Source organism: Halichondria panicea, chromosome 15 (assembly GCF_963675165.1).
Source record: "Halichondria panicea chromosome 15, odHalPani1.1, whole genome shotgun sequence".
NCBI classification, from domain to species: domain Eukaryota; kingdom Metazoa; phylum Porifera; class Demospongiae; order Suberitida; family Halichondriidae; genus Halichondria; species Halichondria panicea.
Genome location: NC_087391.1, coordinates 4821628 through 4840801, shown reverse-complemented (window position 1 = coordinate 4840801; position 19174 = coordinate 4821628). Strand labels below are relative to the sequence as shown.

General features: G+C 40.2%; 3 protein-coding genes and 1 long non-coding RNA gene across 7 annotated transcripts in view; 3 read left to right on the top strand and 1 right to left on the bottom strand.

Annotated features, from left to right (window-relative positions):
• Positions 1–2447: 2447 nt before the first annotated feature.
• Positions 2448–19174, bottom strand: part of LOC135348488 (WD repeat-containing protein 75-like) — a 43536-nt gene continuing 26809 nt past the window's right edge. The window contains exons 4-8 of one of the 3 annotated variants that reach the window (XM_064546718.1): positions 5298–5374; positions 4995–5086; positions 4560–4790; positions 2638–2818; positions 2448–2474 (exon numbers count right to left, since the gene is read on the bottom strand). In XM_064546718.1, coding sequence (XP_064402788.1) covers positions 4666–4790; positions 4995–5086; positions 5298–5374 — 294 coding nt within the window. In that variant the 3' untranslated portion in view covers positions 2448–2474; positions 2638–2818; positions 4560–4665. Of the gene's footprint in view, positions 2475–2637; positions 2819–4559; positions 4791–4994; positions 5087–5297; positions 5375–5657; positions 5933–6162; positions 6265–19174 lie in introns of those variants that run through there. The other 2 variants (XR_010398767.1, XR_010398766.1) reach the window with 2 other exon arrangements.
• LOC135348492 (uncharacterized) lies at positions 3251–4440 on the top strand. 2 transcript variants are annotated; one of them, XR_010398768.1, is made up of 2 exons: positions 3251–3425; positions 3490–4440. It is a non-coding gene; the product is annotated as an uncharacterized LOC135348492 (long non-coding RNA). The 2 variants fall into 2 exon arrangements; XR_010398769.1 differs by having other exon boundaries at positions 3479–4440.
• LOC135348487 (uncharacterized) lies at positions 9380–10443 on the top strand. The gene is made up of 2 exons (XM_064546716.1): positions 9380–9514; positions 9579–10443. The coding sequence occupies exons 1-2, from the start codon at positions 9502–9504 to the stop codon at positions 10253–10255; spliced, it is 690 nt and encodes a 229-aa protein (XP_064402786.1). The 5' UTR covers positions 9380–9501; the 3' UTR covers positions 10256–10443.
• Positions 17476–19172, top strand: LOC135348476 (uncharacterized). Its single transcript, XM_064546698.1, has one exon. It carries the CDS (start codon positions 17476–17478, stop codon positions 18910–18912), a length of 1437 nt encoding a protein of 478 aa, XP_064402768.1. The 3' UTR covers positions 18913–19172.

Here is a 19174-nt window from a genome sequence, read left to right as displayed (position 1 = left end):
ACTGTTTGTGATTGCAATCAGACTGACTGTGATGAGTTCTAGGTATAATTGTGCACCTCAACCAATATTATCCATGCACTCACAGTCTTGAAGTTGACAGCCAGTAGTGACCCATCCTCACTGAAGCACGCCCCCACACTCTCCAGACCATGGTAGTAACCCACTGCCTGACACGACCATGACACACCCACTTCCTCTCCTAGGAGGACCCACGTCTTGAAGTGGCCATCTAGACTTGTGGAGACCAATAGAGGGATCTGATTGGACGTCTTGTTGGTACGGTGACGTGGTTGGAAGGTGATGCTGACAGGTTGATCGTGAGATGGCTCCACACAAGTGTTTAGAGTGTATCTGAGGGAGACAATTAATAATAGACGATCAGAAAAACATCACTGAATCTACTAACATAAACAGCAGACAGTAACTATTATCGAATCACATACATTATATGGGCATGAGCACAAGCTGATGGGGCAATTATCATTGTACGCTGTCTAGCTATTATATAAAAAGTCGCATTGTATTCATACATTTAAGTATCATGTGATCGATACTATATATTCACGGTAAGATCAACAATAGACGTCCCAGTTGACAGACTACTAGTTTCAAGTATATATATATATGACCATGGCCACAGGTAAGATACCACTTCATTTGTCTATATCATATCCACATACATGATAACTATTGTGGTTATTGTGGATAGGTTACCCATGGGTATGTGACATAAAGGGATAGCATACACTTGACCTATATATCAGGGTGTTACACAGGATTTTAAAGTAGAGGGGAGAAATGAGAAAAGTAACCAGAAAATGTTGCTAAAAAAAGGTCAACTGTTATGTCAATACCCAGCTATGGACACTCAGTAGTATTTGAAAGGGGGGGGGGCGGGGGAATTGGAGCTAGGGGGATATCCCCCCTTTCCCCCGCCCCCCCCACCCTGTATGACACTCTGTATATGTTGATGGCATTGCTGGATATGTATGTGTGGTTCATGTTAATACAAGTGTTAGCAAACATCATAAGGGTTTGAAGCTAAAAATTAATTATTATACGCAGGAAAAGAAACACTAAGTGATTTCAGTAAGCTGATCGATTCCGGACAAAAATCGCTTCTAAAGAGTACTGTCACATGACGGCTTAACAGTAGTAGCTGTAATTCATGTGATACTGAAACCTAGTGGGGAAAGCAAGCGATTTATATCAAAAACAAGAGATGGTGTGCACGCCGAGAAACATGTGCTAACAGAAATATCAGAATGGCTCGAAAAGAATCGTCCTGAACAAAAAGCAATAAGTCTCACCACTACGGCTACCAAGAGCCCTTGCTTGGACTGTCAGCCTGAGATACTAGATATGCTCAAGAAATGGAGAGAGAAGCTTAAGCTTACTGTCAGTTACAAGCTTCGCATTAGCTCCCTTTATCATGATTCAGCACCAACACTAACAAAACCAAAGAAACGTCTCAGTGATAGGGAAGTTTAGAGTAAAGCTGGTAGAGTGGAAAAGAGATATTAACAACAGTGGGGTCAACTTTACACTAGAAGCAATAGCAGTGTGCGATGAACTCAGATCACACGCCTCGTCCTGTGAAGTGTGATTCATGCAAGGAACTAAAAGCCTCCGTGGTGGACTGCCCTGAGTGTGAAGAATTGTCACAAAAAACAATACCTAATCGGAAAAAATTGCAGTTCATGTTGAATATATTAACACTAACGAGCCACAGTCTAACGACAGAGATAGTAAAGCAGCTACTGGGACTGACGATGATGATGAAGATAACGAAGCAGATACAGAGAATGAAAGCGGAGATGAAGATAGTGAAACAGCTAATGATGAAATGACGAAGCAACTACTCGATAAATGCAAGGTGTAAAGATAGTGTACTCACTTGTTTGTGTGTGACTATACGGGTAGCTAGTCTGCAAAAACACATACTACATTAAATAGTTTTGAATGCACGTGTTTCTTGTTACTATATACCATGCCATATTTTTATCAATGCAGACATACGGCCACACAAATAATCACTGGTTTCTTAGGCCCGATCACTAGCAACTTTTTGTTACGATTGGCTGTACAGATTATTATCGTAACATTAATGTTTATGCTAGTGAGTAGATGAGAAACTAAAATCGTCAAAATTATACGAAGAGACTGTTAAAAGATAACAAACTCCTCGTGGTACAACGAACATGCATGGTTATCTGAAATGCTCTATATACATGTACTATAATTATAGCTTCTACTTTCAACCTAGAAGATGATTAGTTTAATTGTAACATAGCAATGTGTTTCTCAGAAACTACTGTACAAACTCTAAGCCACAGTATTAAACGTGCAGCTCCACTCACTGCATGTTGCTATAGCCAATCCCCATCAGGAGAGAAAGAGGTGTGGTTCATTGTGGTCAGAGAGAGGGGCGTGTCATCAGGCCGAGACACGTAGTTCAGGTCCGTCACATTCAACTAGAATGTGTGTGTGTGAGGAACTCTTGCTAGTAACCCAGAGAAGAACTGCATACACATCATAAAAGCTTGCACACGAAACATGTACATGTATAATGAATGGTTATCTGTTATGTGTGAAGACATTAACAGTACTACCATAACAGCAAGTTCATACACTCACTTTGTTGGGTAACTGACTCCTTGACTGGGTCGTAGAACTGGATGAACCCGGACGTACTGTTGATCACTATAGACATGGAATGTGGACAGATCACTAGGCCAGTATTGATTCCATTCTGGTCAGTCTGGGTATGGGACCTCCTCAGTCCTCCGATAGTCCAGTCCTGATACCACTTGCACCACTGGAAATCAATTGAAAATAGACCCGGGATTCATTATTATTAAACTGAGCTGCTTCGTTAGCAGAGCTATTATTACAAGTACTTGTCAAACAAGGGGAAATCACGTAAGGACACAAGTCATTAAACATACAATCACACGTAGACTAACAAATAAAAGGGGAAAGCACCTAACGCCAAATAGTCCTGATAGTAAATACATTTGCACGAGTGCTGCATGTATGACGAGCAGAGATTATACATTGCAGGGTTCAATGATGTGCTCTCTAAGGAGCTGAATGGACAAAAAGTGTGTGTGGCCAACAGCAACAGACTGGAGAAATTAATAAATTGTGTGTTGTTTGCTTCTCATGCATTTTACTTCATCATTGATAATGATTGCTGGTTGCAACAGTACATGTACATAATTATATTAGTACACTTGTATGGGGGAAAGTAAAGCGGTATAGCAACTTCACCACAGCCTGATAACAACGTTTCCTGATGGCCTATAAATTGCAGTTTATAGCCCTATACATCATCTGATAAGTAGGTAGTTAAGATAAACTAATGCTTTAAATTTTGAGTTGCAATCAGTCTCTTTTGAGCTCTTTGACAAGATTACAGAAAGGTAACAATCTATATCATTGAAAGCATTATGAGAGGATTTATATATTATCCAAGCATACACACAGAGGTCAATACAAGTGAGAACAAAGGTTGTTTGATACTGCAACTTGAGGGAACAAAAGTAGTAAAATGGCCGAAGGTCGTTCTCATCATCATGGGCTTTTTCAAGAATTTATTGACGGCAGTCTGAAAGACGAAGATGGCAAAATAGTTACTGTAACCCCAACTGAGAAGAAACGGTTTTATAAAGTTATTAACGAAGATAAATATACAGTCACTGCTTTCTGCAAACTGACCTTCAACAAAAAACACAAGAAAAAAGACAAGGTTGACCCAGGGAAAGATTACGGCTTTAAAAAATCTACTAAGGATGGAACACATGCCGAGGAATTTGTTATTGAAAAAATCAAGAAGATCATTGGCGTAGATCAATCACTGAAATCCCTCTCACTTGTGATGAACATCAGCCTAACCCCATGCAAAAATTGTCGAGACTTGCTCAAGGACTATTTAAAATATTTAAAATGCGAGACTATAACATTCGTACTACGATTTGCCTACATCTACGACACTGAGCTACGTTCACATGAAGAAAGGATTAAGGCAATTTCCAAATGGATGGTTGATTTAAATGATATATCCGAAGTCACTGCTTCAATGGAAGCTATCGAAGTAGCCAGAGAACTAGATTATTTATCTAAAGAAGAAAAGGATGCTATTGCTAGGCAGGAAGACGAAGGTGAACATAAAGTTAATAGGGAAAAACATGCTGAGGAGATCAAAATCGCTATAGAAAAGAGAAAACTAGCAAGGGATACAAAACTAGCAAGGGATACAAAACTAGCAACGGAGAAACTAGCAGCATTAAAGGTGAAAGACAAAAGCTAGCAGTTTAGAACAAGAGCATTAATGCTTGGTGTGTGTTAATTATGAGTACACCTACGTATAATAGCTAGATAAAAAACAATACCAATAGTTTGCAACGCTATTAATGGATAATTTTTTGCTGCTCTAAAGACTAGTACACTGCATGTAGGTCCTAATCACAGCGCACAGTTGAGATAATAATAAACTCACATGCACTGCAGCTATCTACTATATATTTATATTTTTTACAACATTAATAGCTATATACCCTGCTTAGCTGTATATGTGCTTGATCAGAGGGTGCTCTTGTATAAAGGCCGCATTCAAATAGTAGCCTCGATCCCTACAGCCAGGAGTGCATGAACTCCTGATGGTCACATACACAGGCACCCACAATGTGTGGATGGTGGGTCATTCCCTGAGGGCACAAACGCAGCTGTGAGTTGACTCAGAGGATCAGATACCATGGAGCACACTCTGGTCTTCACACACCACAGGACTGGATAAGAAAGCACAGAAACTCAATAACAACAAAGCACAGCGAAAAATAATTTCATGTGTGAATGGCCTTGGTGGCACAGGGGCTAGCTCAACACCTTACAATACTTGCTGGCATGTACAGTGTACTATGTACTACTCTCACAGCCTACTAAAACGTAATGCCATAGCTTAGTGATACTGTATCACCACACTCTATGCTCACCTGAGCAAGAGAGGAGGTCCCAGACTTGGAGGTGAGTCTCTGAGGCTGTCACGAGATACTGGGAAGAACTCTTATGACCAAACACCATACACCTATAGACACACAAGAGGAACAAATAATGAGCTTACATTCCATGAAACAAGTAGCTGCTAGCCTTCAACATATGAGATTGAATAAGAGACAGTACTTTGCACAGACCAAAGGCCAGCATATACAGGTACCCAACATCACACACTTACGAAAACAATTTACAAGTACACCAAAGCTCCATGTGTGTACACTACAGTGGCACTGTTAGCTCACCGATAGTCTCCACTCTTGAAAGGGTTGCAGAGAGTCTTCCTCAGCTCACAGTTCACTGGGTCCCACAGAGTCAGACACTGAACATATTGGATAGAGACAACCAGTAATCACAAACAGCATACACACACACAAATCATAGCTACACGAAGCTTTAGTCCAGAGAAAATTACTAGGGGGACGGAGGGGGGGCAAGCTACCTTTAGGGAGGTATACCCCAGGAATAATTATTGTCAAGGTGTGGTATATAACTATAGTTCGGTATGTGCATGTGATACTGTTTGTGATTGCAATCAGACTGAATAAGAGAAATGCAATGATTTCTAGGAATCTCAACCTCAACCAATATTATCATGCACTCACAGTCTTGAAGTTGACAGCCAGTAGTGACCCATCCTCACTGAAGCACGCCCCCACACTCTCCAGACCATGGTAGTAACCCACTGCCTGACACGACCATGACACACCCACTTCCTCTCCTAGGAGGACCCACGTCTTGAAGTGGCTATCTAGACTCGTAGAGACCAATATATAGAGGGATCTGATTGGACGTCTTGTTGGTATGGTGACGTGGTTGGAAGGTGATGCTGGTGACAGGTCGATCGTGAGGTGGCTCCACACAAATGTTCAGAGTGTATCTGAGGGAGACAATAAAATACACACAATCATTATCGATTACTCTACGTATCAATAATTATTTGGCAGAGTAAGACTATACATACATGTATAAACTAGCAGACAGTACTATATGGGTCAATCATGTTGTTGGACATAGATGTACATTGCGGAAAGGCACAGCATTCATTTAAACAATGAATCACGTGATGTGATATTCATATACCCACTTCTCGATAAAATCACTACTCACTAGACCACGCACACAAGTTTCAGTTGAAAGACCACTGAAGAGCTGAGTAGTTTCAAGTACTTGGTATCAATGGCCACAAATGGTAAGTTATAAATATATAGAGTACCAACAACACATACATTATGCAAGATCTGGGTCTTATAAGGATTCTGTTGACACAGTAAATTATATATGCGTACATAGAGATTATCAATCAGCCAGCCATAATTAAGTGCTACACATGCCAGCATCTCAACGCACAACCAATAGTATGGTAAGCACACAATAGTACCTACTACATAATGATGGTACCTACTATTTGAGTCAGTGACCAATGAATTATAACAATACTTTGAATCAAGTTACCATGGCGAGCATTAAAAAGGCACACACCACATACGCCACATATGTATGCTGACTAATTGTGTAATTGTTCTTTAAAATCATATAGCAATGGCTGAAGGATATATAACCACAGACCACAATGAGTTGACTCCTAGCCCGAGGCTAAAAGATTTTGAAGAAGAGCTATGCTTCGATCAAGCATTGGAGTGTTTCTACGATCCACGAAGTAAAACTGGAGTCATGTGTAAATTTGAACTGAGAGTACAGGGACGGACGGAACCTATACTAACAAACTTTGTAAAAACATCTAACCCTCAGCTTCATGCAGAACAACTATTTTGTAAAAAAGCAAACGAAGGATTGCAAAGAAATAGTCGAATATACACACCAGAAGCTGTATCTGTTACAATGTTGATCAGCAATAGTCCGTGCTCTAAATGTCGAGAAGACTTGCAAGCATTGTTCATTTCTTGTCGGGTACCCGTTTATTTCACTTTAAGGATAGCACGATTGTATTAGAAAAGTCTAAACCTGATAAAGCAGAAAGAAAGTTAGATTACTGGATAAAAGACCTTGAAGTGCGAAAAATTAGAGTCTGTTTGAGTGCTATCAATGTGATTTCAGAAATAGCTATGCTAACAAGAAAGGTGAAGATAACTGAGGAACAAAGGAGCAATAGAATAGATGAAGATACGAGAATTAACTGACAAATTGATAACATTCAAAACGGGACTACACATGTGACGAATTTGATTAAACACTTCAAATTGGTGTGGTCAGATTTGACACGAACATACTTCATAGACGAAAGTGATAAACAAATGATACTACTCCAGGTCATAGTCTCAGCTGTTACGATGGATGAGAAACGACCAACAGAGATTAGAGAGTCATATAAGGTGGATGGAGATCATCTATTTGAGAAGGCAATACACGAAATTAAAACTAGAATTCCCTTGTCGTGGGGATCTATCAGAAAGTGTCTCATATTGGTATGTGCACACGTGCCCTCCATCAAATGCCAAGAGAGGATTACGAAGTTCCTGGGAGAAAAGAAGCTTTATGGAGTGAACAACAAACTGGTCCTATATATCGCCAAAGTTCCTGTAGGCAAAGAAAGAGACAGTTTCATTGAGTGGATAGAGCGTCTAAGAGGAAATTTAATCCACGTCTGCCTACAACCTTTCTATGCTCCATTTCCATCCTTGTCAGGACAAATAGTTGACCGATATGTAATTTTAAAAACTGAATTCCAGACTCTAAAAAGAGAACTAGAGTCCAGAATGTCTCCTCCTCTCAGTGAAACGCAATCACCTCAGTCGTTTTCTCCAGACTCAGATGAATACATGTCCTCATAGAAGCAGTTTTAGGCAGTAATAATATCACAGAAAATACAATGTTGGACTAACAACTACATATACATGTATACTTTAACAATTAACATAAGATTGCACATTTATACAAACAATTTCAACCACAATTTCATCTATATAATTATAGGCATACTCTATTGTACAGTCTAGTTGTTGGTACCAAATAAACACAAGCAAAAACTGAAATTGCTAGAAAATTGAGCTAAGAAACCAGTCATGCAGTAGGTTACTAGCTCAGTTAAACCTGCTGGCAGCTCACTAATTAAGCCAGAATATACCCCACTTGGGTCTTTATCATAGCACCTAGGTGGGGTTAACTACCATAAACTCCCTTGCCTTGAGGGCACATTGATCTTATACTAGATCCTACACAGCCAAAAAGAAGCTAGACACTTGTTGACAAGGGCAGGACGGATGGGTGGGGCTCGCTTAACACCAGGAAGACTGGAAAAAGGGTGGGCTCACTGCTTGGACGTGGACACGTTAGTGCGTACAGCTAAAAGCTTAGCATTAGGTATACGCACAAAATTTTTGTTCGTTAATAGTTGATACTGTTAGCTAGTTGTATACAAGGTGAGGTAGTTTCTTCCTCCAAATAAAGGAGACTTTGGGAGCAGAGCTTTTGTCTTCTTTTCGGAGGTTCATTCAAATTACTCCATATCAAGGAATTATAGATAGTATGTTCATGTATTGTCTGCCTATTTCTAGCTCAAGAAGCTAAGGAACTTGCTGAAATCAAGATATAAAGCAATAATTATTATGTTTGCAGTATGCCTGTAGTAATGGCAGTATGACTAGCAATAACATTACAAACGACCTCTACCATATTGGACATAAAGTGGGTGTGGTTTCCTGTTTGTCCGTTATAAGAGGCAGTTTTGCACAAGAATTAGTCAGTTGATAGCACAAAGCTTGTCCTCTTACTGGGGTTCTTAGAAGAGAGAGAGCTTACTACCAGGCCTATAGCTAACTAGCTAGCTGTAGCGTTTCACTTTACTCAATTAGCACTCACCCGCAGATGATTATCACCCACTAAGGGTTTTGCATTATAAGTCATGCTTTGCAAACTTGCACAAGATGCGATTCTCAACGTAAGACGCTCCTTCTGTAATCTGCTCCTGGTAATGCGATACTGCACATGCTTTAACTAATACATAGAAAATCATGTGATGTGATATGCAGGCAGTAAAATGTACCACTAAGTGACATTTATAACCCACTAAACTATAGTTTTAGAATTTGCTACCAATGGCAGAGGAGGTACGACATGCTGGAGCTAATTATAAGACTTGATTAGCTGACTCAGTAAGGGGTGTGTCAGCTGGTGGTCACCCACGTGGAGTAGGAAACACAATGTCATCCTAAAGAGAAGGAAGAAGGATTAGAAGAATCAAGGAAGCAGCATTAACAAACCTATGCTTACATGTGAACCCAATGTAATTACAGCTCTCAATCAAGCCTAATTGCTCTTGCTTGTCATACCCTCTTCTGGCCACAACTAGGCTACATGTTTGCATGCTGAAGTGATTGTTGAGATCATGTGATGTGATAAGTAAACACAAGGGCAAAATCAACCCACTAGACCACGACATAGGTTTCAGTTGAAAGACCACTAATTAGAGCTGAGTAGTTTCAAGTATCAATGGCCGGTAAGGGTAAGCTTTCTATTTGTTTGTAACCCTAAGTGTATAAGTAATAATGATTGACTTAACTATACAGATGTGAGAACACTAGGTGACCTCGGTGACCTGCTCAAGCCACAAGAAGACAGGTGTCGCTTCTATAAAGTTAACTCACTAGACAGCTCAACAATAGTAGCTGTATATCAAGTGAGACTGGAACCGAGTGGGGAGGTATATCGAGATAGATCAGATTCAGATAAGGAGCACGCCGAGCTAGATGCCATTAAGAAGATAAAAAAATGGCTTGATGAGAGGAATGTAACTGGACAAACAACAATCAGTCTCACCACGATGGCTACATATAGCCCTTGCTTAGAGTGTCAATCTGCAATACTGGACATGCTCGTGGATTGGGAAGAGAGGCTTAAGCTTACTGTCAACTACAAGCTCCGCATTGGCTACCTGTATCATGGAAAACCACCCCAAAGCGATGGAGCAATTAGAGAACAACTGGCTGACTGGAAATGGAATATGAAAGACAGGGGAGCCAACTTTACACTAGAACCAATAGCAGTGTGGGATGAACTACCAGTACCAAGTCTTGACACTCGTCAAGAGAACCCTGAAGACGTTATACGTGAACGAAAATTATACGACTCTAAAATTGCAGATCATGTTCAGAAAATTAACGCTGCACCGAGACAAATGAAAATTGACAAATACACAGAACCAAGAGCACTGAGACTACCTAAAAGTGAGCCTGACCTTTGTTGAGATGAGCTGTACTGCCATAGCTTCATCCGTAACTCAGGGACAGTCTTACCATCATCTCTGCTCTCAACCTAGAGCATAATTATTAGTTCACACATTGTTTAGGTACAGTAGCAATGTGATTTTTTTTACTGTTGTTTCAAGCAATAATTATATAATTTCTCGGTCACACACATGTGTAACACATGTATAACAGCTATTAAACTAATCCACTCACTGTTGCTAACCAGTCCCCATCAGGAGAGAAAGAGGTGTGGTCCACTGTGGTCAGAGAGAGGGGCGTGTCATCAGGCCGAGACACGTAGTTCAGGTCCGTCACATTCAACTAGTGTGTGTGTGTGTGTGTGTGTGAGAAGAATCCTTGCTAGTAACCCAGAGAACTGCTCATAAGACTTGCACAGATAACGACTTTTGGTTTAATTATGAAGACATTTCATTACAACTTTACAGTACTAACTTAGCAATGTTCAAGCACTCACTTGTTGGGTGACTGACTCCTTGACTGGGTCGTAGAACTGGATGAACCCGGGCGTACTGTTGGTCACTATAGACATGGAACGTGGACAGATTACTAGGCCAGTATTGATTCCACTCTGGTCTACAGTCTGGGACCTCCTCAGTCCTCCGATAGTCCATTCCACCTCAGTGTCCAGTCCTGATACCACTTGTACCACTGGAAATCAACGGCCAGATGGTTAATAATGCACCATAATTTTTATTATTACACTGAGCTTCTATTAGCCCAGCTACTATTCAAGTATCGTAAAGCGGAAAATGTTTCGTGGGTCGTAATATTTGCGATTCAATGCCAGGAAACCACACCCACCAAGAGCTTTGCATGTGAAATACCGGTGCGTGGGAGTTTACCCTTTTAATTATCGCGTTAAAACTGCTCTGTCCTTAGAAATGTTGCACCTCACAAAAATTTACGGTACTGGTATATTAATAAGCAAAGGGGGAAGCACCCTATTTACCATGACATGAAGGACACAAGCCACAACACCAAACACACAATCACATATCATTATGCACTCAAAGCACCTAAAGCTATACCGTATAGCGGGTAAGTTTCGTGGGGTAAAAAATTCGTTCAACTCGAGAAAAGGTGGTTTTCGTGAGTAAAAATTTCGTTTAGTCTCGTGGCTGCACGGCATTCCTATGTTCAGATAAGCCACGCCTACGATAAAATTTCGTGGAGGTCAGCCTGCCCACGAAAATAACGAATATTTTATCCCACAAAAATTACCTGCTATACGGTATGTACATGTGAAATCAAAATAATGGTCGTGGTAATTAGCAAGACAACATAATAAGTACAAGCTACAGTGTCTAGGAAGTAGAGCAGCAAAATATAATCTCTGAAATTGAGATCTGGACACCAAAACTAACTACAAGGATGGGGGCGCTATGATATCTGCATTGGAGTCATCCCTGAGGGCTCACCATTGCTTTGCAGACCGACAGTGAAGTACTCTTGTCACCAGGGCTACAGGCGAGGTGTGTGATGGGTGAGCCAAGACGAGGACGAAACTCTCTCTTGTGTGTGTCCAGCTGCCAGAGGACGAGTACACCCTCCTCACCACCACTGACCAGATATGTGCCTGTGGGGGGAGCATGAAAGAAGGAAGTGAGCAACTAGACAATTCTAGACACAGGCAACGCTATACATAGCTTACAAGTGCTATCACATGTAGGAGACTATCACCAGAGTGTATGAGTATTCATGCACTCCTGCTATCACATATAGAGACTATCACATGTGCACAATACTTGTAGGTAAGGATACATAAAGATTTAAAATTACTGGAAAACTAAACTAAACCAAAACCCATGGTTGGAGATTACGTACCATCAGTGGTGAAGCAGAGGTCCCCAACAGCGTGAGCATGCCAGTGAAGGGTTGTCTTGACTACCTCAGTTCCCCTCTCAGCATAGTTGTACCTAGAGTGAACAGTAGTTTTTACCGCAAAATAGTATTTGAACATCTGTGGAGACATGCTCTCATAGCTACCTCAGAATATGCAGTTAGACCTCCACTCCCCGGCAGACCTCTACCTCAACTGTGACTCACTAAAAAGCCAGCAACCAAAAATAAATTGTAAGTGTGTTTGCAATTGTTGACCAGTTTTGTAAATGTTTGGCCTCCTGAGAATACAGCTAATTATAAACAAATGCTATCATAAAAAAATTTGCCACCTGCGTCACGCTCAACCTTACCAGCTGCAATGACCCGAGGCTCAAAATATGTATATACCAGCTAGTGCTACTGCCCCTCCTCCAGTTCCCAAGAGGAAATGTCCAGTAGTGACAATGCGCATGTGTAATGAGTTTTCTGTTATACTCTCGAATTCCATAATATAGTACCAGGCTATTTGTAGTTTACAAGCGGTCATATATTTCTAGTCAGTCAAACATTATTTAACGGCCTCGATCTCACGGCTATCCTAGAAACCGTGAGGGCTATGCACATGCACACTTGGAAAACCTATGACATGTCTATAGTCCTCTTATATATAGCTATGCTGTATTTACTTCAACTGCATGCATGGTAAACTTTACACTATTATATTATAGGTACCATATACAGATACCAAATGCACATGTTCTAGATCCCAAGGCTACTAGTCACTACAGTCAACCTATTATCATCATCAACTGATTCATTTCTAAATCTGTGTCTCTATTCAATTCAACCCTGATCTAGCTCGGCTTATGGACAAAATTATAGTCCACCAACAATGGAAACATACAGCTCCTCCCCCATGCAGTTTTGCACGAAATGAGTACTCACTTAAACAAGTAGAATTTGCAGCAAACAAGCGAGCGGCTTCTATACTACTATACTCTCGAACAAAAGTCAAAAGAAGAAACTATATAATTATATATACAATAATATATATATATATAGAGCTTCTAGCTATGTTACTAGACTAAGTTAGTTATATACATGTGGCATCAGACAACTTAACTACAGTGGTTTTCCTTACCTTTGCAGGCTATACTGCAAGAGCACTGCAACCACAATGTAGTAAATATAGTATTTTGGTTGGCTTCTGTTATGATTGTTAGTAACAAGCCAACAAAATTACTTGCTATGGCCTGCAAAATGCAAACTGCAAACTGTAACTGGTTTTAATTTGGCAATTTCAAAACTGCCAAATTAGTGGACCTAATTGCTGTAGTAGCCTAAGACGTCAAATTAAAAATCGCCAAATTCTAATAGCTCACTCACCAAATAATTATAATAGCTGCTAAATGTTCCAGGTGTCTCATATTTTGTCTGACTGAAGTGATGGTAGCTCTGATGGTAGCTCAGCTAACTTGTTGCTTGGTTCATTGTGGCTAAATGATATGAGCTAAAACTTGTATGCATAGCTATAGGGAGCGGAGGACCTATATTTACTAGTCTCAAAATTGGATATTTCCGAAAGCAGCTTGTTGACCTCAAGCATTATAATTATAGAAGGAGTGCTGTGAAAGTAGAGTAGTAACCCCTTGAGTTGTGTGAAAAGTCTGCAATAGCCAGTATTTTACCCATCATTGATTTTTGTGATGTGTGGGTGGACTAAAATAACACAGACAGGTAATCAGTACATTGTGGTTGCAGTGCTCTTGGAGTATAGCCTGCAAAGGTATGGAAAACCACTGTATACATGTGAGAAGAGAATAAAGGTTACTACAATAATTAATCTACATGCAAGCACAGTGCGTTCACCCAAGCATGAAGTGTGAGAGGTGCTGTCCATGCTCATACAGAGGGGGACAAAAAGGATATCAGGAAAGAATTCTCTATCTTGGGGAGTGCCATATAAATTATAGTAATATTACTACTAGAATGTTTTGCGAGTATCAAACATATGCGAACTCTGAGGGTTGATCAATTCGCAATAATAAAATCGCAAAACCTAGAACAAATAGCCTGCTGATTTGGCACATTCGCAAAGGTTTTTTGATCGCAACATAATTATTCTAGTAATACGGTACCTTATTTCGCTTTCAACGTTGTCTGGCACAGTGGGTGTACAGTCATCATAGCTCCCTCTGCATGTGCAGCGAGTGGTCTGTTATCTTGGTTGTCATTTGGATTGAATCATGAAGACATCTGTAACAACAACAACAATTGGTTATCCATTGCATTGCAGAATGCAGAATACCGGCAATGTGGTATAATTAACATAATTATTTTATAGACTAGACGTATTATAATGGATAATATGTACACAACAAATCTACTTACCAGTTGCTTTGTTTGGGCTGGCTTCCATTGAGTTTGATTTGCCCAGTAGCTAGATCTCTTTCTCCTGTTGAGCAGCACATGGCTGAAAACAGATCTACGCATGCGCATCAGGGCTGCAGGCATACCAGCCCCACCCCCATTCTTTTTTCTGGTCAACATTATTTTAAGCAACATGAGTGGTGCACATGCAACAAGACTAATAGTTGATGGTTTCTTGCTTCACATGTTCAGAGCAAAGACTACTCAGAGAACTGATCTCTCGTGTAGCTGACTATTTATATTATTCGTATCTCAACTCTAGCTATGAAATAATAATAGCCCGAAAATAAATCATATTTTGCACTACCAAACAGTTACTAAACATAACTTTTTAGCTTTGAAATTGGACGTACAGCCACTCCTATCCCACTATAGTTACAGCATTTTTTTTCAAAAATTCATTGAGCAACAATCGTGCAGACATTGTGATAACTCATAGACAGTATTAAAAGAGTCACATTGTTCTCTTTGTACCAAGTGTGTAAGTGCAGGTTGCCATGGCAAAACAAGTCCATTCGAGACCCATTCCATAATCGAATTCATTGTTTGCCAACTACACACTTTTGTCACAATCTCTTCAGTGTAGTAGCTCAGAGAACTGATTTCTTGTCTCCTCGTCTGAGCAGCTGGCTATCTTGTTGAGACCACCTCTCTTTAGTTCATCTGAGAGAGAGAGAGAGAAGAAGTAAACAATATGGGAGGATGGTGTAATGCATGTGGGAGAGAAGGTAATGAAGGTGTTGTTTGAGAGTAAGGGCCTTGAAATGTGGGGAGGCCCAAGAGAGCAAGTGGGGTTAGATCTTGGATGGTTGGAGCAATTTATAATTATAGAGACCATGCCTATCTAATTATACACTGTACTGCCATGCATGTGCAATAATTGCAAATGGTTGACCTTTGCAAGATAAATTAACAGCTCGGCTCAAAAAGTGCAGTTTTTTTCGATTAATCAATACTGATTTTTGTAGACTTCACAGCAAAAAAGGATAGCGTATCCAAACCTTGGAGACAGTAGATGTTCACATGCACAGCCACCCACAATGTGTGTCATTCCCTGAGGGCATAAACACAGCTGTGAGTTGACTCAGAGGATCAGATACCATGGAGCACACTCTGGTCTTCACACACCACAGCACTGGATAAGAAAGCACACAAACTCAATAACAACAGAGCACACAATAACAGCTGGTTTAAGAATGAATGCATACATGTGACTTTGGTAGATTATGCTCACAAGGTCTTCTATTCTTTAGCTCAACAACTGAAAGTACTTGCTGGCATAACATGTACAAGTACAGTACGTATACTACTCACAGTTTAAATGTAGCTACTAAAACATAAACACCATAGCTTAGTGATACTGTATCACCACACTCTATGCTCACCTGAGCAAGAGAGGAGGTCCCAGACTTGGAGGTGAGTCTCTGAGGCTGTCACGAGATACTGGGAAGAGCTCTTATGACCAACACCATACACCTATATAGACACACAAAAGGAACAAATAATGAGCTTACATTCCATGAAACAACAAATAGCTACTAGCCTATAATTATAGGTATTCAATATTTGTACCTCATCGATGAAGTAAGGTACAGCTATACGGCAGCTGCTAGCCTACAGGTATGCACTCAGTATTTTGCATAAAGGCTCACAGTTCACTGGGTCCAACAGAGTCAGACACTGAACATAATTATTGGGTAAAGAGAGAGACAATCATTAAGGTGCGTCCCGCATACACACACGAGTAATAGCTATAGCTTTCGAAATTCTTTACACTAGCTTGTGATGTGTGAACACAGTGTATAAATGAGAAACTGTCTACACCAAACACACACATAGATGGGCCGAGAGCAGTCCACCCCACCCCCTAGTATCACACCCACAGAGGGAAGTGTCACGAGCAGTGATTACAGTACAGGGTTCAACAATCCAGTTTGCCTTATCCAGCCATAATAAACGTAGTTTGTGGCAGGAGTGGCTGCAATTCAGGGCGAGTTTTGTGCTGTAAACATCTAATCTAGCTAGCAATCCGTGCCAAACCAAATGGCCGGTATATCGAGGTGGCCATACTTCAGAGAGCCAGAATAGCGAGAAGGCACTGCACATTGGGGAGGGAGAGAAACAATCAGTGCGTCCTGCATAGACACATGTCAAGTCATAGATAGCTTTCAAAATATTGACAACTTTATACAGGCTCTGAGGTTGGCAAGGCGTGTTAACTTTCATTACATTAGCTTGTGTGAAGCATAGTGTAATAAATGTGACACTGTTTGTGATCCCCCCAACACCACATACACAGAGATAGGTTGAGGGCAGTCCACCCCACCCCCCAGTATCACACCCACAGAGGGTAGTGCATGTCGGCAAACGGATATAACTTTACCGTAATAATCTTAATTATTATTATGAGGAAGCAGGAATGATTGTGAATCTATATCGCAACAATTAGATCGATTAGAGAACAGTGTTTTTTGTCCCCTTCGAAGATTGGCTATACAAATCAACTATCAGCCTATTATTTTTCAACCACTGTCTCATAATAGCAGCCCATGAATGTATAGTTTACTCAAACAGCTCATGTGTTCACACACACACACCAATCACTCTACCCTGCTGCGTGCTGCGTACGCACGAGGTATTTAGCTAATTAATAATCAAAAAGTGCCTAAGGAGGCTAATTGTGGAATACATGCAGTAATAATAATAATATTAATAATGCATAATAGTGACATGTACATAGACAACAAGACAATTTTATTATAAGCGTGATCAGATTGGGGTAATTACTGAGGTGTACTCTTTCATGAGTTTATCTCCGCTTTGTATGGTTTTGAAATCCTTCAGTTTGCGCCAGATGGGATAACCACAACCACAACCCATGACCATGACCTTTTGCAGACATAAAAACTCCCAATTCACAAAGTATCTCCCATTTCTAAAGAAAGTCATGAATTTTCTAATTGAACTATATCAGAAAGCATTCTGGAGAAGACCGAGAGGAGTGCAATTAGGGGGGCAATCAACTGGAGCATCTAGTGTTCTTGTCATCAATAACTTTAAGACTTATTCAATCACAACAGCGAGTAACGGTCAAGATGAGACTTTGGTCACTAAAAGAGAAAAGAAAGTCATGGCTGCACCGGTACCTCTAGAACTAGGACTTTTGGCATTGCAATTCCAGAAAATATTCTGGGGGATGTCATATCATGATCTATCAACTATAGCATTTAGTGTTGTTGTCATCAATGGAGTTATGACTCATGCTAACCCAACAGTGAGTGACGGTCGAGGAACCCATGCTGAGACTTTATTCATCAGAGAAGCTAATGTTTTACTCATGGGACAGATACAACAAGGAGACAATATTGCAATCACTATCAATCTCTCAAAGAGCCCATGCTTCATGTGTAGAGAAGATTTGGAAGATTTCCTCGAGTCTTTAATAAAAAAAGGAGCAACAGTTTCATTTACACTCCGCATAGCAAATCTGTACTTCGGAGATGGAGGAGGTAGAAAACAAAATATCGACGATTTGGTATTTTGGCTTTTTCATTTAAACGAAAATATAGTGCATACGCTTATTCAGCCCATTAAGGTTGTCACTGAAATTCCTCATTACAGACCTCAAGGAGTTAGTGATGATGAGTGGGAAAAAATACAAGGAAAGAGAAGAGACAAAGATACGAGCATAGATACTATAGTGACCACAGTTGATCAACTACGAGCTATTGCTCCAAGACCAGTGAATACTAGGAGGCTCTTTACAAATTTGACGGACGTGAAAGAAACACTGGAAGCTAGAGAAAAGCGAACATTCTACAAAAGTAGTCAATCATCAATAGCTGCGTATGTGGCAGTGGCACAAGTGCAAATAATTGCTGTAAATACAGTAGGTAGGAGTAAAGAAAAAATTTTCGGACCAATCGAAGCGCATGGTGATGGAGGATGTTGTGATACATTATCACGTATAGATCTACATAAAAAACCGCAAAGTTGGAGTATATTGAGTAAGACTATTGTATTAGCTGTGACGCACTTGCCATGCAGAGACTGTTTAGCAAATATCACTCGTATTCCTCATGATGTGGTTAAGCCAAGACTCATATTACGTGTGGCTAACATTATTTATGAAAAGACTACTGTCGACTGGCTATTGAAATGTCACCGAGAAGGACTAATAGTAGAACTCCAGGCAATCAATGTAACAGAGGAACTAGGCCAAGTTAATTGCGAACAGAATGCTTCACCAGAGAAGAGACAACAGTGGGAGGATGCTAAGAGACAAAGACAAGAATTAGATTTAGAGGTACGAAAAAATGTCCAACTAATTAATGATGAAGTATGGCTGAGCACTGTAAACAGCTTAAAGGAACTGTCATTGTGACACCATATTAAAACGTACAGTCATACTATATATAGCTGAACATTTCAGGATGCTAAGGTACGAAGGAACATGCATTATATAGATATAAGGAGGCGATAAAGAATGCCGGTCAGATTAATAACGAACTATCTTAGAGAATATTTAAAGAACAGGAGAAGAAGTTGGACCACCTCCAAACCAAACAATCCTGATTTAGCATATAATTATAATTATAGCATGAATGTAATAATTATGGTGTGTTTTTAGAGTGCTAAAATAAATG

Excerpts from the sequence above, each read along its gene's own strand:
- LOC135348476 (XM_064546698.1), top strand. The coding sequence starts at position 17,476 with ATGAATTTTCTAATTGAACTATATCAGAAAGCATTCTGGAGAAGACCG.